This window comes from Cheilinus undulatus, linkage group 6 (genome assembly GCF_018320785.1).
Source record: "Cheilinus undulatus linkage group 6, ASM1832078v1, whole genome shotgun sequence".
In the NCBI taxonomy this organism is placed as follows: domain Eukaryota; kingdom Metazoa; phylum Chordata; class Actinopteri; order Labriformes; family Labridae; genus Cheilinus; species Cheilinus undulatus.
Window position 1 is genome coordinate 1696718 of NC_054870.1, and position 18925 is coordinate 1715642.

Genomic DNA, 18925 nt, shown 5'->3' on the forward strand with positions numbered 1-18925 from the left:
TATTTACATGGACGCGCCGGAGCTGAAGGCTGGGATATTAAGTAAACATTGCCTACGTAGGGAGTTTCCATTGAGACTGACAGTTGGTGGTGCAGTAAGTAGAACGTATTTTAAGCGTACATACACAACTTGACATAAAAATAACACGTTCGCTTAAGTTTAGTTAATTTGAAAGTAGAAATATGACGTTCACGATCTCCAAGCCTTTAGGGGGCAGCAGTTAAGACAAACGCTTGTTTTTCTGCAACTTACTTATGACGGTCACTGGGCAGCATGGTTGAAGAAGATCTATATATCATGTGTAATTGCGACTTCGTGTGTCAGAGGCAGCCGGTGATGCTATACAGATCATTGAAACGTGTTAGCTGCTAAGGGCTGAACGGGGAACCGGATGTACAACGTCCTCCTATGCCGGTAGTGGCTACGTGTATTTCTAAAGAAAATGGCAGATAGGAGAAATAATGCTCCCAATACAAGTGCAAATTTACTTTTCAGCGATGCTCCGGAGTTTAACTTCAACTTGCCTTTCTTACCAGTGAGTCAGGCCTCGGGTCTGGTGGTGTTTTCGGGAGGTGAGCTAATGGAGTTTCTGACACAGAGTATGTGTCAACATTATCGCTGTCCTTAGCAAAGCAAGCTAGTGGGTAAACCGTGAGCTAGGGGGCCTGTTATTGAGGAAATTAAACCGTTGTAAAAACACGCTTGCTTACTGTTAAGTATTTTAATTTTCTTCTGCACTCAAACTATCTCAGATGCTTCTTGGTAAAAATTAATCGCTTGTTAAATGAACAACTGGAACGGAAACAGTAGGTTTATTTATACGCCAAGAACACTGAATTAATTTTCTTCAGTGAATGTTTTTATTATTTTGTCGTTTTGATTGAAAGTAACTGTTACCTGTTAACTGTTATAGTTATTATTGTTGTTTTAATTCACAACAAATAAATATGCAGTTCTCGCCACATACACAATCATCTATTTTGTGATTTTTCTTCTCAAAGCTTTTAGTTGTAATCATCATATGATGACCCCCCCCCTTTTTTTTTGGATAAAAAGTGTCATTTTTAATTGTCCAACCTGAAACTGGTGGTAAAGCTTTTAACTGTACAATTAAAAAAGGCTGTTTCTTCTATGTGCTGTGAATTTCCTCTTCTGATGCTCTAAGTCACACAGGACAGTCATACAGAACAGTCATGTTTGCTCCTGCAAGTAAGACAGAGGGATAAGTGTTCACCACTTGTTAAAAACACACAAATTAGACATTACCGCACTAAAAGCATAGACCCAGATCTGTGACGTTGAAACTTGATAGATGTATTTGTCCCTGCATAAAGCCATACACCAAAGAGAAAAATTTAATCCTTAGTATTGGCCCTTCTCTAAGGCAGGGGTGTCAAACTCAACCACAGCAGGGGCCGAAATCTGAATTTAGGTCAAACCTGAGGGCCCAACATGGTCAACATTTATCCATAAACTAAAAACCTTATTTTTAATTCATTAAGGGGAAAAAACTAATGATAGATGCTCTTGAGATTTTAAAAAAAGTCAAAATGATAAGTTTAAAGGCTCAAAATCTGAGATGAAAAGTCAAAATATTAGTTAAATTGACCAGAACACAAAATCTATAGTCAAAATAATGTTTTCAAAAGGCAAATATATGAGATAGAAAGTAAAAAGCCATGAGTTTAGAGGTCAAAATACAAAATCATGATTTTTAAAGGTCGAAATATGGGATTACAAATCAAAATTAGGAGTTGAAAATGTCACAATATGAGATTAAAAAAACAAAACAAAACAATAGTCAAAATGCTAATTTTAAGTCAGAATTTTCCTATGCAAATTGAAAATATTAACTGAAAACATAACTTAATTTCTCTCCCTCATTCCTTACTTTCTATCTCGTTATTTTTGCTCTTTACTTTTTCAAATTTTAATGACTAAACAAACAATATTTTAAATCTTTAAGGTTAAATTCTCATTTCTATACAGGAGGAAATCTGCAGACCTCAGACCTGCGGGTCAGTTCTAACTAGAATATGATATGATCTTGTGGGCGGGGTAAAACTGCACCACGGCCAGATTTGGCCCCAAGGCCTTGAGTTTGACACCCCTGCCCTAAGTTGTACCTTTAAACTTATGTAACTGCTTTTAGGACATTTTTTCAACCCAGTACTTATGTTCTTATGTTTTGTACATCTTCTGGCATGTGCTTCTGAAAATGTTTAGAATAAACGTTTTTTACAGTCATGGTTGGGATTTTAATTCCCCAGTCACTGTTCTGTTTAGTTTGTGTCAAAACCCCCAACACTTCTTAACCTGTCACTTGCAGATTAAATTATAACTCATGTTTCAAAGGTAAATGTTTTATTCTTTTGTAATTTATTAGATGATTCCACTGATGTTGGAGAAGAAGACAGCTTTCTTGGTCAGAACTCTGAAAATGGATCAGCCCCATCGACAGTGAACTACTTTGCTAGCTCTGTAACCAGCAGTGATCCATTTGCTTCCATCGGTCAGCCATGCCCACCGCCTGCCCTGTCAACAGTGCCAACAACAACAGTCCCAGGTTCTGTCCCAGGTAGTCTCGGGACAGCTCCGTTGCCAACTCCAGGCTTGAATATGGTTCCTTCTTCTTCTACATTTGCCAGTACGGTTTACCAGAGTCCCATAGGGCACCACACTGCTCCACCCACCACAGGGACGCCACCACCTCCCCAGATGCAGCCACAGAGTCATAATCCATACCGACACACCCCCACTTCCAGCAGAGCTAGCCCTTATATTCCAGCACCAGAGATCCTGCAACAAACGCACACACCTCATCAGAATCCATACGCTTTGAGCTCCCCACCGCAGACATTCCCATCGCCAGGAAACACAAAGGTAAATATATCAGGGTCAATATGTATGATTGACTCATCAAACTGATGAAATGAACTGAGTTTATCCTTCTTCTTGTATGCTCTTCTTACAGATTCAAACACCTCCAGCTCCAGCCTCTGTTGCTGGAGCAATAGTTCCTTCTGGTCCCATGATGCCGTACAACTACAGTGTATATGAGGCCATTCAGCCTCACTGGTTCTACTGCAAACAAGTGGAATCAAAGAGCGTCTGGCTTCCTTTCAGTTTTATTGATTCCCTTCAGCTAGAGGAGACGTATAACTCAGGTGAAGCATGCATGCTGTGTGACGTTTTCTATCTGGAGACTTTAAGTCATCTAGTATCTAACAGTTCAGGTAAACTGTGACCATCTCTAACTGCTGTTTGTCTTTATAGTTCAGCCAGACCCGGAAAATGTGGTTGTCCGTACAGATGGAGGGCGATACGATGTGCAGCTATACGACCGAATACGAACTGCCGTGTTCTGGGAGGAGGAGCCAACGGAGGTCCGGCGCTGCTCATGGTTCTACAAAGGGGACACAGACAGTCGCTTTATTCCTTACTCTGAGGAATTTAGTGAAAAGCTTGAGGTACTTTTCACTGCAAAAAGATACTGACATGACTTGTTCCAGCTGTGCATGGACTTGTGCAATGGTGTATTTTTTATATGGTTCTACCTGCTGGTTTTTTAATTTAGGCAGAATATAAGAAGGCTGTGTCTACTAACCAGTGGCACCGTAGACTGGAGTTCCCGTCTGGAGAGACCATTGTCATGCACAATCCAAAGGTAAACCATGCAGGTTTATTCCGGTTTTGTGATGGTCGATTCCCTTAGCCTGACTTGAGGAGTTCTGCTTCCCTCTTTAGGTTATTGTGCAGTTTCAGCCCTCCTCCATGCCAGATGAGTGGGGCACAACTCAGGACGGACAGACCCGGCCCAGAGTGGTGAAGAGGGGGATTGATGATGACCATGACGAAGTACCTGATGGTAGATATGTTCCCTTACACCCAAGTTGATTGAGAATACATTCATAGATCTTTGATAAAAACAGACAGCTCACATATTCCCAGAGTATGTTTCAGAGGTGTCTCAAAGTCAGATGGTATTTTTAGAAAAGACAATGATGTCTCTTGATGAACTAAAAGCAATTAGCATTTCAATATGTGATTGTAAAAATAGTCAGTCTAATCAATTAGCTGGATGTCGGCACAACAAAAGAGACACCCTTAGATCAGTGACCTCTGTAAAATCATTCTTATCTTTTGTCAGGTGAGCTACCCAAGGTGGACCATCTTGTGTTTATGGTTCATGGTATTGGTCCAGTGTGTGATCTGAGGTTTAGGAGCATGGTCGAGTGTGGTAAGCAGCATTTAATCATGCCATTTACCAGTACTGATATACTGTCCATGCTGCTATCCTTTAAGTAAACTCTACATGTCCTTGTGCTTTCAGTGGATGACTTCCGAAGTGTATCACTGAAGCTGCTGAACAGTCACTTTAAAAAACACCTGGACAAACACAGCATCAGTAGGGTGGAGTTCCTCCCTGTCCAGTGGCACACAGCTCTACATGGGGATGCGACAGGAGTGGACAGGTGAGGAGTGTCATGTTTACACTGACTGTGGACCTCTGGTAGATTTAGATATAAAGATCATCACATTTGGTATCAGTTTTTTTTTAAAAATCTGTGTTTATTAGTAGAACTAGAAGTGATCATACACTCATTGGCCACTTTATTAGGTATACCTGTTCAATCGCTTGTTAGTGAAAACATATTAACATGGCAGTAACTAATGCATTAGCTAAGTCTTTCACAATCTGCTGATCTGCTTGGATTTTCATACACAACCACGTCTAGGGTTCACAGAGAATAGCCTAAAAGACTGAAAACATCCACTGAGGAGCATTTCTCTTGGTTAAAACATCTTGTTGAGCCCATCAGAGAATATCCAGATTGATTGGAGCTGATACAAATACAACAGTAACTCAAATAACTGCTCACTACAACAGAGTTAGCAGAGGAGCATCTCTGAACACTCTGATGACTAGATCTTCAGATCTGCCAAGATCTGCCTCATAGATGCTGACAAATCTGCAGCAACTGTGTGATGCTGTTGTGTCAATATGGACCAAAATCTCCAAGGAATGTTTCCAGAAACTTCTAGCTGCAAAGTTTTTGCAGTTATGAAGGCAAAAGGCATTCCAGCCTGGTACTAGCAGGATGTACCTAATAAAGTGGCCAGTGAATGTGTGTATACAAATAAACATTAATTTCATAACATTTCTGAAAGGTGTTCTGAGTACCATTTGTTAAAGCACATAAATATTATTTTATGTACTTTTTTCCCTCATGTAACATTTTTCATTTAGGATTACTTAACTTGTATCAGACTAATCCAATTAGTGTGACTCCACTTACTTGGGACTATAATATAATAAAAAATCAGTTCTTTGTTAGCCTTAAAAACATTTCTTTTGTTGTGATCTATATATTTAAAATGCGCTTTACCTTTGTTTATAAAACCAACGTTTGTTCTTCTCTGGCATTGTACAATGGAAGGGAAGGTATCTTGTTATTTCCCTCTTCTCTGGAGTTTGCAGTACTCAGGAGTATCTGTTAATAACTGCTCTCAAGTAGGGCTGGGCAAGTAATCACAAATTAGGTTAAATAACAATATGGCCTGCTGAAATTTACAAATCACAGAAGGTGAAATATTTCTTTAACTTGAAACGTGATAAAAATACCAGTTTAATATATTCATTTATTGCAGCAGGAGAGATTTTATGCAAATTATGCAAACGTTAAAGTGTTGTTTTTAGGATAGTTTACAAAAATCCTCTTTTTCTTGTTTTATGTATTTTTCTTAATCAAAACAAGTGCCATAAAAATCATAATCCCCTACGATAAAGCAGTTGTTAACAAATTTGCAATATGAGCAAAAATAATTGCAATTATATATTTTTTTAATTGGTCTGCCCTAGTTTATTCTAACTTGTATTGGATGAACCTTAGTGTTAGTTCACAGTCATAGCCTCAGCCACAATCAGCTGATACCAATTATCGCCTCCCAGCTCCCACAGTCAGTCACAGCTCTTTCTCTCAACACAGTGGTCCATTTAAATATGACATACTTCTCATTAATCCCTGCTTGCATTAACGCTGATACACCATGCTGCTGCTGCTGGCAAAGCTTCACCTCCTCCACCCCAGCCTCCTCCTTTATAGCTTAAAGCTCATTGCACCCTCATATTCAGATTCATGCTACTATGGATGAATTGCTTCTGAAATAATTTAATTGTTCTCAATATGTATTTTCATAAATGTATCGATCCATGTGGGGGTTTCTAGCTATGGCTCCCTGGAAAGTCAAAACATGCTGATTGATTAACCCAGGAAGCATCTTTCCATCTTTCCGATCTGTTTTATAATAAAATAGTTTAATGTATGATGAGTATTCTTGACTGATTGTAGGTTATCATATAGAATGATTTACTGCTTGAATTAATTGAAAAATATGTACGATGAGGAACCTGATAATAATCACATATTAAATCGCAATATTGGGGGGAAAACAACCACAATTAGATTATTTTTGCATATCGTTCCCCCAGAAAACCTAATAAAAAGGGAAACTTTTTTGCCCTTTTTCACAATTTTTGCCACTTTTCAACCATTTAAGCTACCTTTTGCCACTAAATACCACCTTTTTCCTACTTTTTTACCTCTTTTGACACTTTTTGCAACTTTTTACCCATTTTTGCCACTTTTATCCCATTTTTGCCCCTTTCACATTTCTTCTCCCAATTTTTACCCATTTAAGCTATCTCTTGTCATTAAATACCACTTTTTTTCTAGATTTTGCACATTTTTGCAACTTCTTGTTGCCACTTTTATCACATTTTTCCCCTTTTCCCCATTTTTGTTGCCATTTTTCATCCATTTAAGGCTACCTGTTGCCATGAAATACCACTTGCTTCTTCTTTTTTGCCCTTTTTGCCACTATATCTCATTTTTGCCCTTTTTCACCACTTTTCAATCATTTCAGCTGCCTGTTGCTACTAAATACCACTTGTTTCCTCTTTTTACCCATTTTTGCCACCCTCGACTGCTATTTGCCCTTTTTAGTCACTTTTCACACATTTTTTGCCACCATTTTATGTCACCTATAACTCATTTTTTGTCTTTGACTTTCTGACCCCTTTTCTACTTTTCGTCCAAATTCTCACTCCTTTTCACCCGTTTTTGTTGCTTTTTGACCATTTTTGTCACCTTTAACTCTTGTTATTGTACTTCAAGCTGTTTTTGTTTCACCTCTTCGGTTGTGGCCCTTGTAGAGGTATTTTTCTACAATTTTGCTCTTTGGTTTAGCAGGGTTGAATAACACTGGTTTAGCAGGTCAAGGTTGTACCTGTCACCAGAAGCTTGTGAAAGGTTAAGTAACTGTCCAATATTTATGGTGGAAAACAGCCCTGATGTGTGAGGATTGGAAAAATAATGTATTGTTAAAAGACCTTTATTTAGCTACAAGCCTGATGTTTTTTAATCCTGTAATAATATCTCACAGCAGTAGAATCTTGTGGCAGAGGGAAAAATCAGTGTCTTATCTACTGGATGTCAGATTCACATGTAATTCAGTTTGTTCCTTTTGTTAGGACACAGAATATCACCAGCTGTGTCATTTCATTTTGGTAAAATAATTTTTTACTCTTCCTTGTTTTGTGTAGGAGGATAAAAAAGATCACCTTACCCAGCACTGGACGTTTACGTCACTTTACAAACGAGACTTTGTTGGATGTGCTCTTCTACAACAGTCCCACCTACTGCCAGACCATCATGGACACAGTTGCTCAAGAGATTAACAGACTTCATGCCTTGTTCATGACGAGGAACCCAGAGTACAGAGGAAGTGTTTCAGTTGCAGGGCACAGCTTAGGTAAATTACCTGGTCGATAACCTCTACCTGTGCCTTTTCCCCTTGCTTTCCAGCTAGATTGGATTGTTGGTCTTTTTTTGTTTCTGCAGGCTCCTTGATTCTATTTGACCTGTTGTCAAATCAGAAGAACAGCTCCGTGCCCATGCCTATGACAGCAGCTGCTAATGGTGACACCCAGAAGGTCTTTTACTAGTTATTAAACATACACAGTAACACATAACCTCTCATCTTGATTACCAGTTAAAACATTGTTTTCATTTCCCCTCTGTAAGGGATATTTACCCCTTACATAATTTGTCCATGTCTATGTGTTCCTGTAAAGCGTCCTTGGGTTTTTTGAAAGGCGCTATATAAATTCAAGATATAATTATTATTATTATTATTATATGTGCAATAACAGGTCATATTTGCCTAAGGGTGCTTGGGCTGATTCTATATCCTTCCTCTACATCAGGTGGCCATCCCTGCTGCACAGGGAAATGATGTTTCTCATCAAGCTGTGGAAGAAGATGGGGAGGAGTTTAAGGATCTGTCGGCCATACTGGAACATCTGGGCTTGTCTGAGTATAAGAGCACCTTTGATGATGAGAAGATTGACATGGAGTCTTTTGTGAGAATGAAAACTGCTTTAATTTTTGATAAAATCAGAAGTTTTAAAAAATGTATTTAATATTTAAAAATGTGTATACATATAAGTGGGCCTAGGGCATTTTTTGTTATACATATTCATGTATCTTTTTTTTCTTCCTGTTTCTTGTATACCATTTATATCAGGGGTGTCAAACTCAATCCCAGCAGGGGCCAGATTCTGGATTCAGGTCTAACCTGGGGGCCTAACGGGGTCACCTTTTTAACCAGAAACTGTCAACCTCATTTCACCAGTAATAAAATATGGCAAAAATTAGCACTGATGAATGATTTTGACATTTAAAAAGTTGAAAAGATAAATTTAAAGGCTCAATCTAAGAAAAGTAAATTTATCAGTTCAAAAAGGTCAAAACATGAAATTGAAATTGAAAAAATAAAATGTTTCGTGAAGGCAAATATATTAGAAAGAAAGTCAAAATCATGAGTTTAAAAGGTCAAAATATGAAATAAAATGTATAATCATGTAATTAAAAGTCAAAATGTGATTCAGAATTTTACATTGTAAGTCTAAAAGGTCAAACTATGGGATTATGAAGTCAAAGTTAGGAGTTGAAATTATGAGAAAATGATTGGTTTAAAGGTCAAAATATGAATTTAAATTTAGAATTATCAATCCTAAAGCTCATTATATAATATGAAAAGTCAAAATTATGAGTTGAAATGCTCAAAGAATGAAATTAAAAGTCAAAATCCTAAATTTGAGTCCTAATTGTGAGATGGAAAATTGAGAATGTGAAATTAAAACACAAATTAATTTTCCTCCCATATTTCTGACTTCTTATCTAATTATTTTTACTCCTTACTTTTTCAGATTTTGTGACTTAAGGATTTCTTAAATCATCAAGGATAAGTTCACATTTTTATACTTGAGGAAATCTGCAGACCTCAGACTGATGGGCCAGTTAGAACAGAAATATGAGATCATCTTGTGGGCCAGATTTAACTGTTCCACGGGTTGGATTCGGCCCCCAGGCCTTGAGTTTGACACCTGTGATTTATATCCTTACATTTTGAAACTATGGCAAGTAAAAGGCAGATATCTGCACTACAGTCTGGAAAATTTTCTACTGTTTATCACGTTTAGATAGTTTATGATCAGGATCATGGTTGTATGGCCTGGCTGTGGTTAGAATCTCTTTTTACCAGGCTTGATGAATCCTGATACAGAATTAAACACAGAGACATTTACTTTATCCCTTTAAAAACATCAGACATTTACAGTTTATATAACCCAAACTGTCCCATTCTAGTTATTTTGAACCTCCAGAAGCTTCACCTCTGTTACCTGTCATTAGTGTTTCATAGCACAGATCGGTTCTCTTGTGTTACATTAAATATATTTACACTTTTAAAAAGTTTTCTTTTATTTTGGACTTGATAAATTATACGTAAAGTAAAGACTGGGCTTGTTGGCAGCTTGATTAACCTCCTTTCAGGCTCAGTTGGGATTTTAGATTCTTGTATCAGTTTCAGATCAGCTCTAGTTGGTGGCCAATGAAAGGCCAGCAGTGTTGGATTCATGTGTGCAGAAAATGAGGTGGTTAAAGTCCAGAGCAGTGATACTCAACGTGTGGCTCTGGAGCTACATGTGTCCCTTTGTGATGATTTGTGGCTCTTTTATGTCTTATTTGAAATATTATTCCCCCAGAAAAACTTAAAAAAGGAAACTTTGACCTCAGAAATGATTTATTGCAAGTCACATTAATCACTTTGTTACAGTAGGCTTTAAGTGTCAACCTTTATTACTTTCTATAAACTTCCATTGCCCTTATTTGCAATTTTTTGCCCCTTTTTCCATTTTTTGCAGCTATTTAATCCATTGTTACTGCTTTAAGTCCAATTTTGCCACTTATTTTTGCATTTTTTGCCCATTTTGGCACTATTATCCAGTTTTTGACTCTTTTATTCTGCTTTTTACTATTTTTGCCACTTTTCACCCATTTAAGCTGGCTTTTGCCATAAAATGCCACTTTTCTCCTAATTTTTACCACTCTTTGCTGCTTTTCTGCCCATTCTAACACCTTTTGCTGCCTTTTGCCCAATTTAATCATTTTTCACTCATTTTTTGTCATGTTTTTGACACTTTTTGACCATTCTTACCACTTGTAACTATTTTTTTGTCACTTCTCACACAAATTTTTCCACTTTCTGCCCTTTTTGCCACATTTTTTCTCCCCATTTCCCCATAACCCTAACCCATTTTTTTGGTTTTTAATGCACACTTTTTGCCCTTCTATTGATGCTTTTTGACCATTTTGCCCCCTTTAACTTATTTTTATTGCCACTTTAACCCATTTTTGCCACTTTTCATTACTTAGATTCTGGCTCTTGCAAAGGTATTTTTCAGCAATTTGGCTCTTTGGTTGAGCAGGGTTGAGTAACGCTGGTCTAGAGGAATATTCCCAAAGGTGCTGTATTTTGTTACTTGAGGTGTAAAAGCATTGTTATTCTTCACATCACTTTTATCCGTTTTTCTTTAACACGTATTCATGTTCTTTCAGCTTATGTGCACGATTGAGGACCTGAAAGAGATGGGAATCCCACTCGGCCCCAGGAAAAAGATTGCCAAGTTTGTCAAAGAAAGACTGAATAAGCAGGTATGTGAGTCCCCTTAATACCTCTGAGGCTTGCAGCTTGTTGGAGATGAATTTCATCGTGTCAATTTTCTCTGTTTCATGTGCAAAGGCTGCTAGTCAGGCATCCCAGGAGAAGAAAGCAGAGGTCAAAGAGGCCAGTCAGGCTGTGGCACAAGCAGCTGAAGCTCTTCCAGATACCTCTGTGAAGAAGCTTCCTGTTGGAAACTCCTTCTCCTCAATCCATGTCGACTACAACTACTTTGAAGTTGGCACAGGACAGGTAAACGGCACTGAGGAAACGTATTAAATTCTGAGTCTAACTTGTTTAAATTAACATTTAATGCCTTAATGGTTTGTCCTGCAGGTGTCTGTGGTTTACCAGGCTCTGGACTTTGAGCCAGTGAATTTCTTTGCCTTGGGCTCTCCAATTGGCATGTTCCTGACTGTCCGAGGGTTGGAAAAGATTGAAGAAACTTACCAGCTGCCTACATGCAAGGGATTCTTCAATATTTACCATCCAGTATGCATCCCTTCCAATCTTTATATCCTAAAGCAGTAGTAAGAGTGAATTTACAGACACTCAGAAGCATGAGTTAAATTATGATTTTCTGTACATATTATTTTAATGTGCACTTATTCACAAAAGCATCATTCTTAAAGCCATTTTCTGCATAAACCTGTTTCATACTGAAAGCTCCAACAAGGACATTGGGGTTATAATGATCATGGCACCCACTGAAGACAAAGGGACTATTTATCTCTTTGCTAATCTTGTCCTATAAATCTGTAAGTGATGTTTTCTGATTTAAAAAAACATTATCTGCTTTATCTCAGCTTTCTAATATGCAGCCCACCCCACAGCCCTAGATATCTTTTTTTTTTTTTTTTTTTAGAAAAAGCTTAGTCTTGAGATGAAAGACCTTTTAGTTTTAGTCACATTTTAGTCATTTCTAACCCTTTTTAGTTTTAGTCTAGTTTAATCCATAAAAGTCCTCACATTTTAGTCTTAACTTTAGTCCGAGCATTTATTTTCTTGCCCTAATCTGGTACCAAATCATGGAAGTGTGTTCTCTACACTCTGCTAAACCTGGGGTCCCTGCTCTCTACAGCTGAGAGGCAGAATAGCTATAGCTGCATTGTTTTCTGACAGATTTACAGTGGATTTTGAATGTCAGACAAAAATAGAATTACATTTTAGTCTAATTTTAGTCATCTTGACGAAAACAAAACTTAGTTTTTGTCAGTTTTAATCATCACAGATCTATTTTTGTTAGTCTTAGTCTAGTTTTGTCATGGAAAGAAAGGCTGTCAACGACCATTTTTAGTCATGTTTTAGTCGACAAAATTAACACCAATGTGCAGTGTGCTCTTAATTCCCTCTACTGACACTTTCCTATGCCTGACAGTCTTAAAACAACCATTCAGTAATAACATGTCTTTTCTCTAAAAGTCACGTTTACTTCTGTAGGTAATATTCAGTAAGGCAGCAGTATTAATTTAAGTCTGATTTATAACCAGCTAAAAACTCTTAACATGAAATTTAATGCTGTCAAATAAAGGACCTTCTCCATAGCGATATAAAACTACTGTTCATAGAAACATGAACTTTTCATCTTGAAGCATTATCAGAAAGCTCTGTAAGCAGTGAAACTGAGCCACTCTGGAGTGAAATCAGATGAGTATCAATGACTAATAAACACATCGACTTTCTTTCAGCTGGACCCAGTGGCATATAGGATTGAGCCCATGATAGTCCCAGACTTGGACTTGAAACCTGTCTTGGTCCCACATCACAAAGGAAGGAAGAGGCTTCATCTAGGTAGAGCATGTTTTTTTTTAATCTTTTCCCACAGATTACTGGACCATTGTTCATTTCTTAAACAAATTTGTTTAAGCAATGAGTGAATAGTTCTCTTTCACAGTGCCAACACATTTGTCTGTGCTTTAAATGCCTGAACTAAGTTTTCATAAAGTTCTCTTACTAGTTGTGCACTCATTTCAAACCTCTGTGCCCTTTATGGATGGATTAAAGATTGGAATTAGCACCTGTGCACTAACATTAATGGTATAGGCAGTTTCAGCTTAAGGTCATGTTAAACCGTGGCAGAAAGGTTTTTCTTTAAAAATATTTTTAAAGGGGACATATTGTGCAAAAATCACTTTTTCAGGCTTTTCTAACAAAAATGTGTGCCCCTGGCCTGTCTACAATCCCCTGAAGTACCAGAAAAATCCATTCCTTCCACCCTCCCTTTCTCCACCTTTCAGAAAATGTGTGCTGAAACAAGCCGTTCTCAGATTTTACCCTCATGAACTCATGTGGGGAGTAAGCACCGCCCCCAGGTTTCGGTTGGCCCTCCCCCTTGGAAGAAAGTTCCTCCCTCCTCTCGTGATCTTCCTCTCAGCTATCAGCTGAGATGCTGGATAGCTCAGTGGGTTACCCTGCTGACTTTGGTCTGGGAGATTGATGGTTTGAATCCCAGTCAGGTCCTTAACTTTGGATAAAGGTGTCTGTAACATCAGGAGTGCCACATCAATTTCCTGAGAGGGGTGTGGTCAGGGGCGGAGTCAGACAGTTCATTAACATTTAAAGCCACAGACACAGAAACAGCTGGTTCTGAGCAGGGCTGATACAGAGACCCCTCTGTTTTAGAAATGCAAAAATGCAATACTGGAATGTTTTTTCAGACCAACTTCACAGGCATGTTTTGGGGACCTCTGAGACTGATAAAACTTGTCTTAGCAGGGTAAAAAAATATGTACCCTTTAAGGAATGTGATTATTCCAGATAAATCTAGATTTTCCATCCTGAAAAGATAACTCATGAGAATCATGACTATCTGTGAAAAATACTTTTACAGGGGAATGACAAGCTGTTGGTATTATTGGACACTTTCAGGACATACTGGCTGCTTTCTCCTTTAACTGTATGATTTATTTTATTTCCAAATTTCAGTGCCTATGTGTTTTAGATAAACATGTTTTAAATTTAGCGTTGTGTTTATATGCAGGCTGCTCCTGTACTTCAGTTACACTTATCGCCACTACAGCAAAACGTGGTTAAAAACTGCACTCAGTACTTTACTGAATTTAAAAATCCATTTAAATACTGAATGTAAGACAACATATATTCATCTATATCATCATTTATTTCGCCAATACACCATAGATGTCTGGAAAGGGCAGAACCTTTCAAAAAGATCTCAGCAAGTGATTGGACAGATGTTCTGTCACATTCATTAAAGGCCAATCAGAGCAACAGAACCTATAAATAGACAAATAGTAGGCAAACATCAACCTGGGAAATAAACTGCATAAGGCAAACTGAACAGGCAACTGTTGTGTTCACTGTCAGCGGAGCCAGTTGGTAAACAAAAAAATCTCTTGCTAAACTCTAGTCATGAAAGAGCAAAGGCTTATTATCCAACAAGAAAATCTCCAGTATGTTCTCCAGTCTAAAGTATCTATAAAAAGTATTCTCCCCTTAGATGTTTTACTCTTTAATTGATTTTATTAATCAGTCATGGCTCAGTCAGGCTCAAACATCTGGACTCTGGAATTTTTCTCCTTTCTTCTTTGCTAAACTGCTCAAGTTCTGTCAGGTTGTACAGGAATTGAGTGTGAACAGCCCCTTTCATGCCAAGCCACTAACTCTCTATCGGATTGAGGTCTGGGCTTTGGCATTCACCTTGTTGTCTTTAACGTGCAGCTTTTCCCTGTATGCTTCAGGTCATTGTGTTGCTGGAAAATAAATCTTCTTCCAAGCTGTAGTTCTCTTGTATTCAGTCTGCAGGAGAACCACAGCTTGGAAGAAGTGCCCTACAGGCTTTTACTATATTTTGCTGCATTCATTTTATCCTCTATCTTTACAAGCTTTCCAGGGCCGGCTGCTGAGAAGCATCCCCACAGCATGATGCTGTCACCACCGTGCTCCACAGTGGGGATGGTGTGTTTGTGGTGATGTCAGTGTTTGGTGTCTTGTCTGATGGTCAAAAAGCTCCATTCTGGTCTCATCAGACCAAAGAACTTTCTTCCTCTTGACCATGGAGTCTCCCACATGCCTTTTAGTTAACTCTAGTCCAGACTGAATCCGAGTTTTCTTCAACAGTGTCTTTCTCTTTGCCACTCTCCCATAAAGCTTTGACTGGTGAAGAACCCTGCTAACAGTTGTTGTCTGTAGAGTCTCTCCCATCTCAGCTGCTGAAGCTTGGAACTCCTTCAGAGTAGTCATAGGTGTCTTGGTATCCTCTCTCACTAGTCTCCTTCTTGCACGCTCACTCAGTTTGTGAGGACAGTCTGATCTAGGCAGATTTACACATGTGACATATTCCTTCATTTCTTCATGATGGATTTAACTGAACTCTGGGGGATGTTCAGAGCCTTGGATGTGTTTCTGTATCCATCCTCTGACTTAGAATTTCCAATAACCTTTTTTCTAAGTCATTTGGTGTGTCCTTTCGTCTTCATGGTGCAATGGTAGCCAGGAATTTGGATTAACCACTGACTGGACCTTCCAGACACAGGTATCTTTATACTGCAATCACTGAGACACATTCACTGCACTCAGGGGATCCTTATTTCACTAACTGTGAGACTACTAGCACCAGCTGGCTGGAGGGTAGAATGATCCTTGGCTCGCTCAGGAAGTGTATGGAAAATTATATTCTTTACAATGGACTTAAATTGTAAAAACAGATTAAATACAACTGGCCTCTTGTTATCTGAATGAGATTTGATGACTAGTTAACGGCCCACTAATCTGAAGATTAATGATTGGAATATTTCTGTGCACTAAAGCTCTAATTGTTACAAAAGCAGAGCCAGAATTTGTGTGTAAAAGAATCAGTTTGGATCCTGGTGGCAAAGCTGAAGTGACTGCAAGTTTTCCATGTCACTATGTACCATTTACCATTTGTAATTGCTGGTTATTTAAAATCAAAATCTCTGTAAAGATGAAGGTTGAAAATCCAGATGTTACATGTGTGTGTGTGTATACGTATATTTATTGTAGTATTTATTTTTAAAGCTTTCCACTCTCACACAGTTTATAAGGGATCTCTTTGTATTCCAGAGCTGAAGGACAGTCTCTCCAGGATGGGCTCTGATCTAAAGCAGGGCTTTATCAGCTCCCTTAGGACTGCCTGGCAGACGCTCAATGAATTTGCTCGTGCTCACACCTCATCGGCCCAGCTTCAGGCTGAGCTGGCCATCGTGGCCAATCAGATAGAAGAGCAGGAGAAGCAAGTTCAGGAGGGTAGGTTTCTTTGAATTTTGGCAGTTTTAAAAATATGTATGTACTGTGAGATTTAGTTCTCAATCCTGTCTACTCTCAGACCACAAGATTCCAGAAAGCCCTGAGCCACAGAAGGAAGAGGAGCCCGAGGTGAAAATTGGGATGCTGAATGGAGGAAATCGTATTGACTACGTTCTGCAGGAAAAACCCATAGAGAGTTTCAATGAGTACCTTTTTGCCCTCCAGAGTCATCTCTGCTACTGGTATGGAGGTCTTCATTTTACTCTGGCTCTTCACTTAACATCCGTTTGAAATCAGAAGCTTCCAACACTTTGTAATTGCTGCCCTGCAGCCTGTTGCTCCTGCTTCGAGCAAGTTATGTCGACTCTTGGTATAAAGTCCACACTTGACCCTAAATTAAAAATATTTGAAATTTACAGCAAGTAGTGTAATTGTTTGGTTGCACCACAAAGAAGCAAGTTTCATCTTTACTAGTAGAGCGTTAATGTCCAAAACAACAGAAATATTGCTGTAGATGTCACCCCCTTAAGCTTCATTTGACCAATCAGTGAACAGCATGGCTAACTTCAGTATTCCCTCTCATGTCTAGATGTTTTTAACCAGGCTAACAGCTGAAAATAACTGCCATTAATCCTGAAACAGTGCCAAAAGTGCATGCTAAATATGCTAGATAATGATTAGGTGTTAACTAAAGGCTACACCCTATGCCTAGAGCTAGCATAAAATAACAGAGGAAGAGCAAGTAAGAGATGATTTAGTTTTACAGAACTGTTGGACGGTGGAAACCGACTCTGTTCATGAAAACAAAAGTGTCACTAAACCTTCTGCTGAATAAACACCTAGCAGGTTTACTAGTGATCAGTGGACGCTATGATTCGATTACCATGAAAATAATTTTTGACAATAAATGTAATGATTCCATCTTATCATTTGTAGATTATTTCTGCTCTTACTTTAATTATAGTAAACTAAAATAAACAAGCTTGAAATGGAGTCAAACCTGCAGTATTTCTCCTCTATAATCCTGCTCTAATATTTGACATCAGATACCTGCTGCTCATGAATTTAAGGTTCAATTTATGAATGAAAATAAATAAATAAATGTTCCCTTTTGTTTCTTTTAGGCAATCTGAAGACACAGCTCTGCTTCTTCTCAAAGAGATCTACAAGACTATGGGGATCCATCCAGAACAACTAGCACACTGATACGTTCCTATGCTGAAATAAGCCCGTCTGAAATCTTTGTTTTTTTTTTCCTTGATGATTTTCATGATGTTTTTCTGAATTTTGAGTATGATTTTTACTCCCAGTTTCTATTCATGTAGTTTGCTGTGTCAGATTGACAAAAACAATGTACAGTATAATGCCATCTGTCTTAAAGTAACAAAAATATAAATAGCTTTTAGAGTAAAATAAAGACGCATAAATATGTTTGATATTTTATTTTTATTGTATAAATAATAGGGCTGGTCAGGTTTACTAAGCATTATGAAATCAAATGCAGTCAGAGTCAGACTTTTGTCAGTTTTACTTCATAGCCAAAAATTAGACATTATTTTACTGCCACAACTTTTTCTGTTTTTAATGTTGGAGGAAGTTTTCACTGTAGAGTGAGACAAATGTCAGACTATCTAGAAAAAGCTGTGATAATATAACTAGGGATGCACAATATCAACATTATAGCTTTATCAGCAGATCCTAGCTCAAGAAATAAAATTAGCAGCACATATGAACATCTCTGCCGTACTTTACAGCTGTTATAACAGACAAACATGTCTGCAGTAGGGAAAAAGAGAAGATTCTGGGAGACGGGCCGGTACGCAGGTGTACATCCTCGTTTATTAACTCGATTCAAACTGATGGAAATGTCCATTAATGGGCCGACATGTTTAGCATTGGTTGGTGTTAATTTCCATTCAAAAGCTTAGAAACATCGATTTTATTTGACAACACTGAGATAAATAGTTTAATTGCTCATTTACATAAAAATGTCCACTAAATCGATGGTTTCTTGAGTTTAAAGAAGTAAAGTCAGTTCTGTCACCAGACAGCGCTGCTTTCTTCTTCCTTTATTTAATGGTGGTTAGCAAACAGCATTCAGATGTGCAGCGCCCACTTTCTGGTGGTGCTGCATCAGTAAAAATTATGTAAATTAAAGGGTTGAAGTCAGATAATAGTCATATGAAAATCTAGTTTTAAACAGTGTCTGAATATTCAAAGTGATGGCCCATCCTTTGCTTCACCTTATAAGGCACGGGTGTCAAACTCAAGGCCCAGGGGCCAAATCCGGCCCACAAGATGATCTCATATTTCTGTTCTAACTGGCCCATCAGTCTGAGGTCTGCAGAGTTCTTAAAGTATAAAAATGTGAACTTATCCTGATGATTTAATATATCCTTGTTAAGTCATAAAATCTGAAAAAGGAGTAAAAATATTTCGATAAGAAGTCAGAAATGTGGGAAAAAGAATTAATTTGTGTTTTAATCTCACATTTTCAATTTAGCATCTCACAGTCAGGACTCAAATTTAGGATTTTGACTTTTTATTTTTTACTTTAAGCATTACAACTCATAATTTTGACTTCTCATAATATTTTGAGCTTTAGGATTCATAAATCTAATTTTGAATCCATATT

General features: G+C 38.0%; 1 protein-coding gene across 1 annotated transcript; it reads left to right on the plus strand.

Moving 5' to 3' along the window:
• The first annotated feature begins 415 nt into the window (after positions 1-415).
• Positions 416-18663, plus strand: LOC121511148 (SEC23 interacting protein). The gene is made up of 18 exons (XM_041789731.1): positions 416-572; positions 2387-2883; positions 2975-3167; positions 3277-3470; positions 3578-3667; positions 3748-3868; positions 4151-4240; positions 4334-4475; positions 7607-7815; positions 7905-7996; positions 8270-8425; positions 10965-11060; positions 11149-11319; positions 11404-11559; positions 12756-12858; positions 16108-16290; positions 16370-16532; positions 17415-18663. Exons 1-18 carry the CDS (start codon positions 443-445, stop codon positions 17494-17496), a joined length of 2868 nt encoding a protein of 955 aa, XP_041645665.1. The 5' UTR covers positions 416-442; the 3' UTR covers positions 17497-18663.
• Positions 18664-18925: the final 262 nt, after the last annotated feature.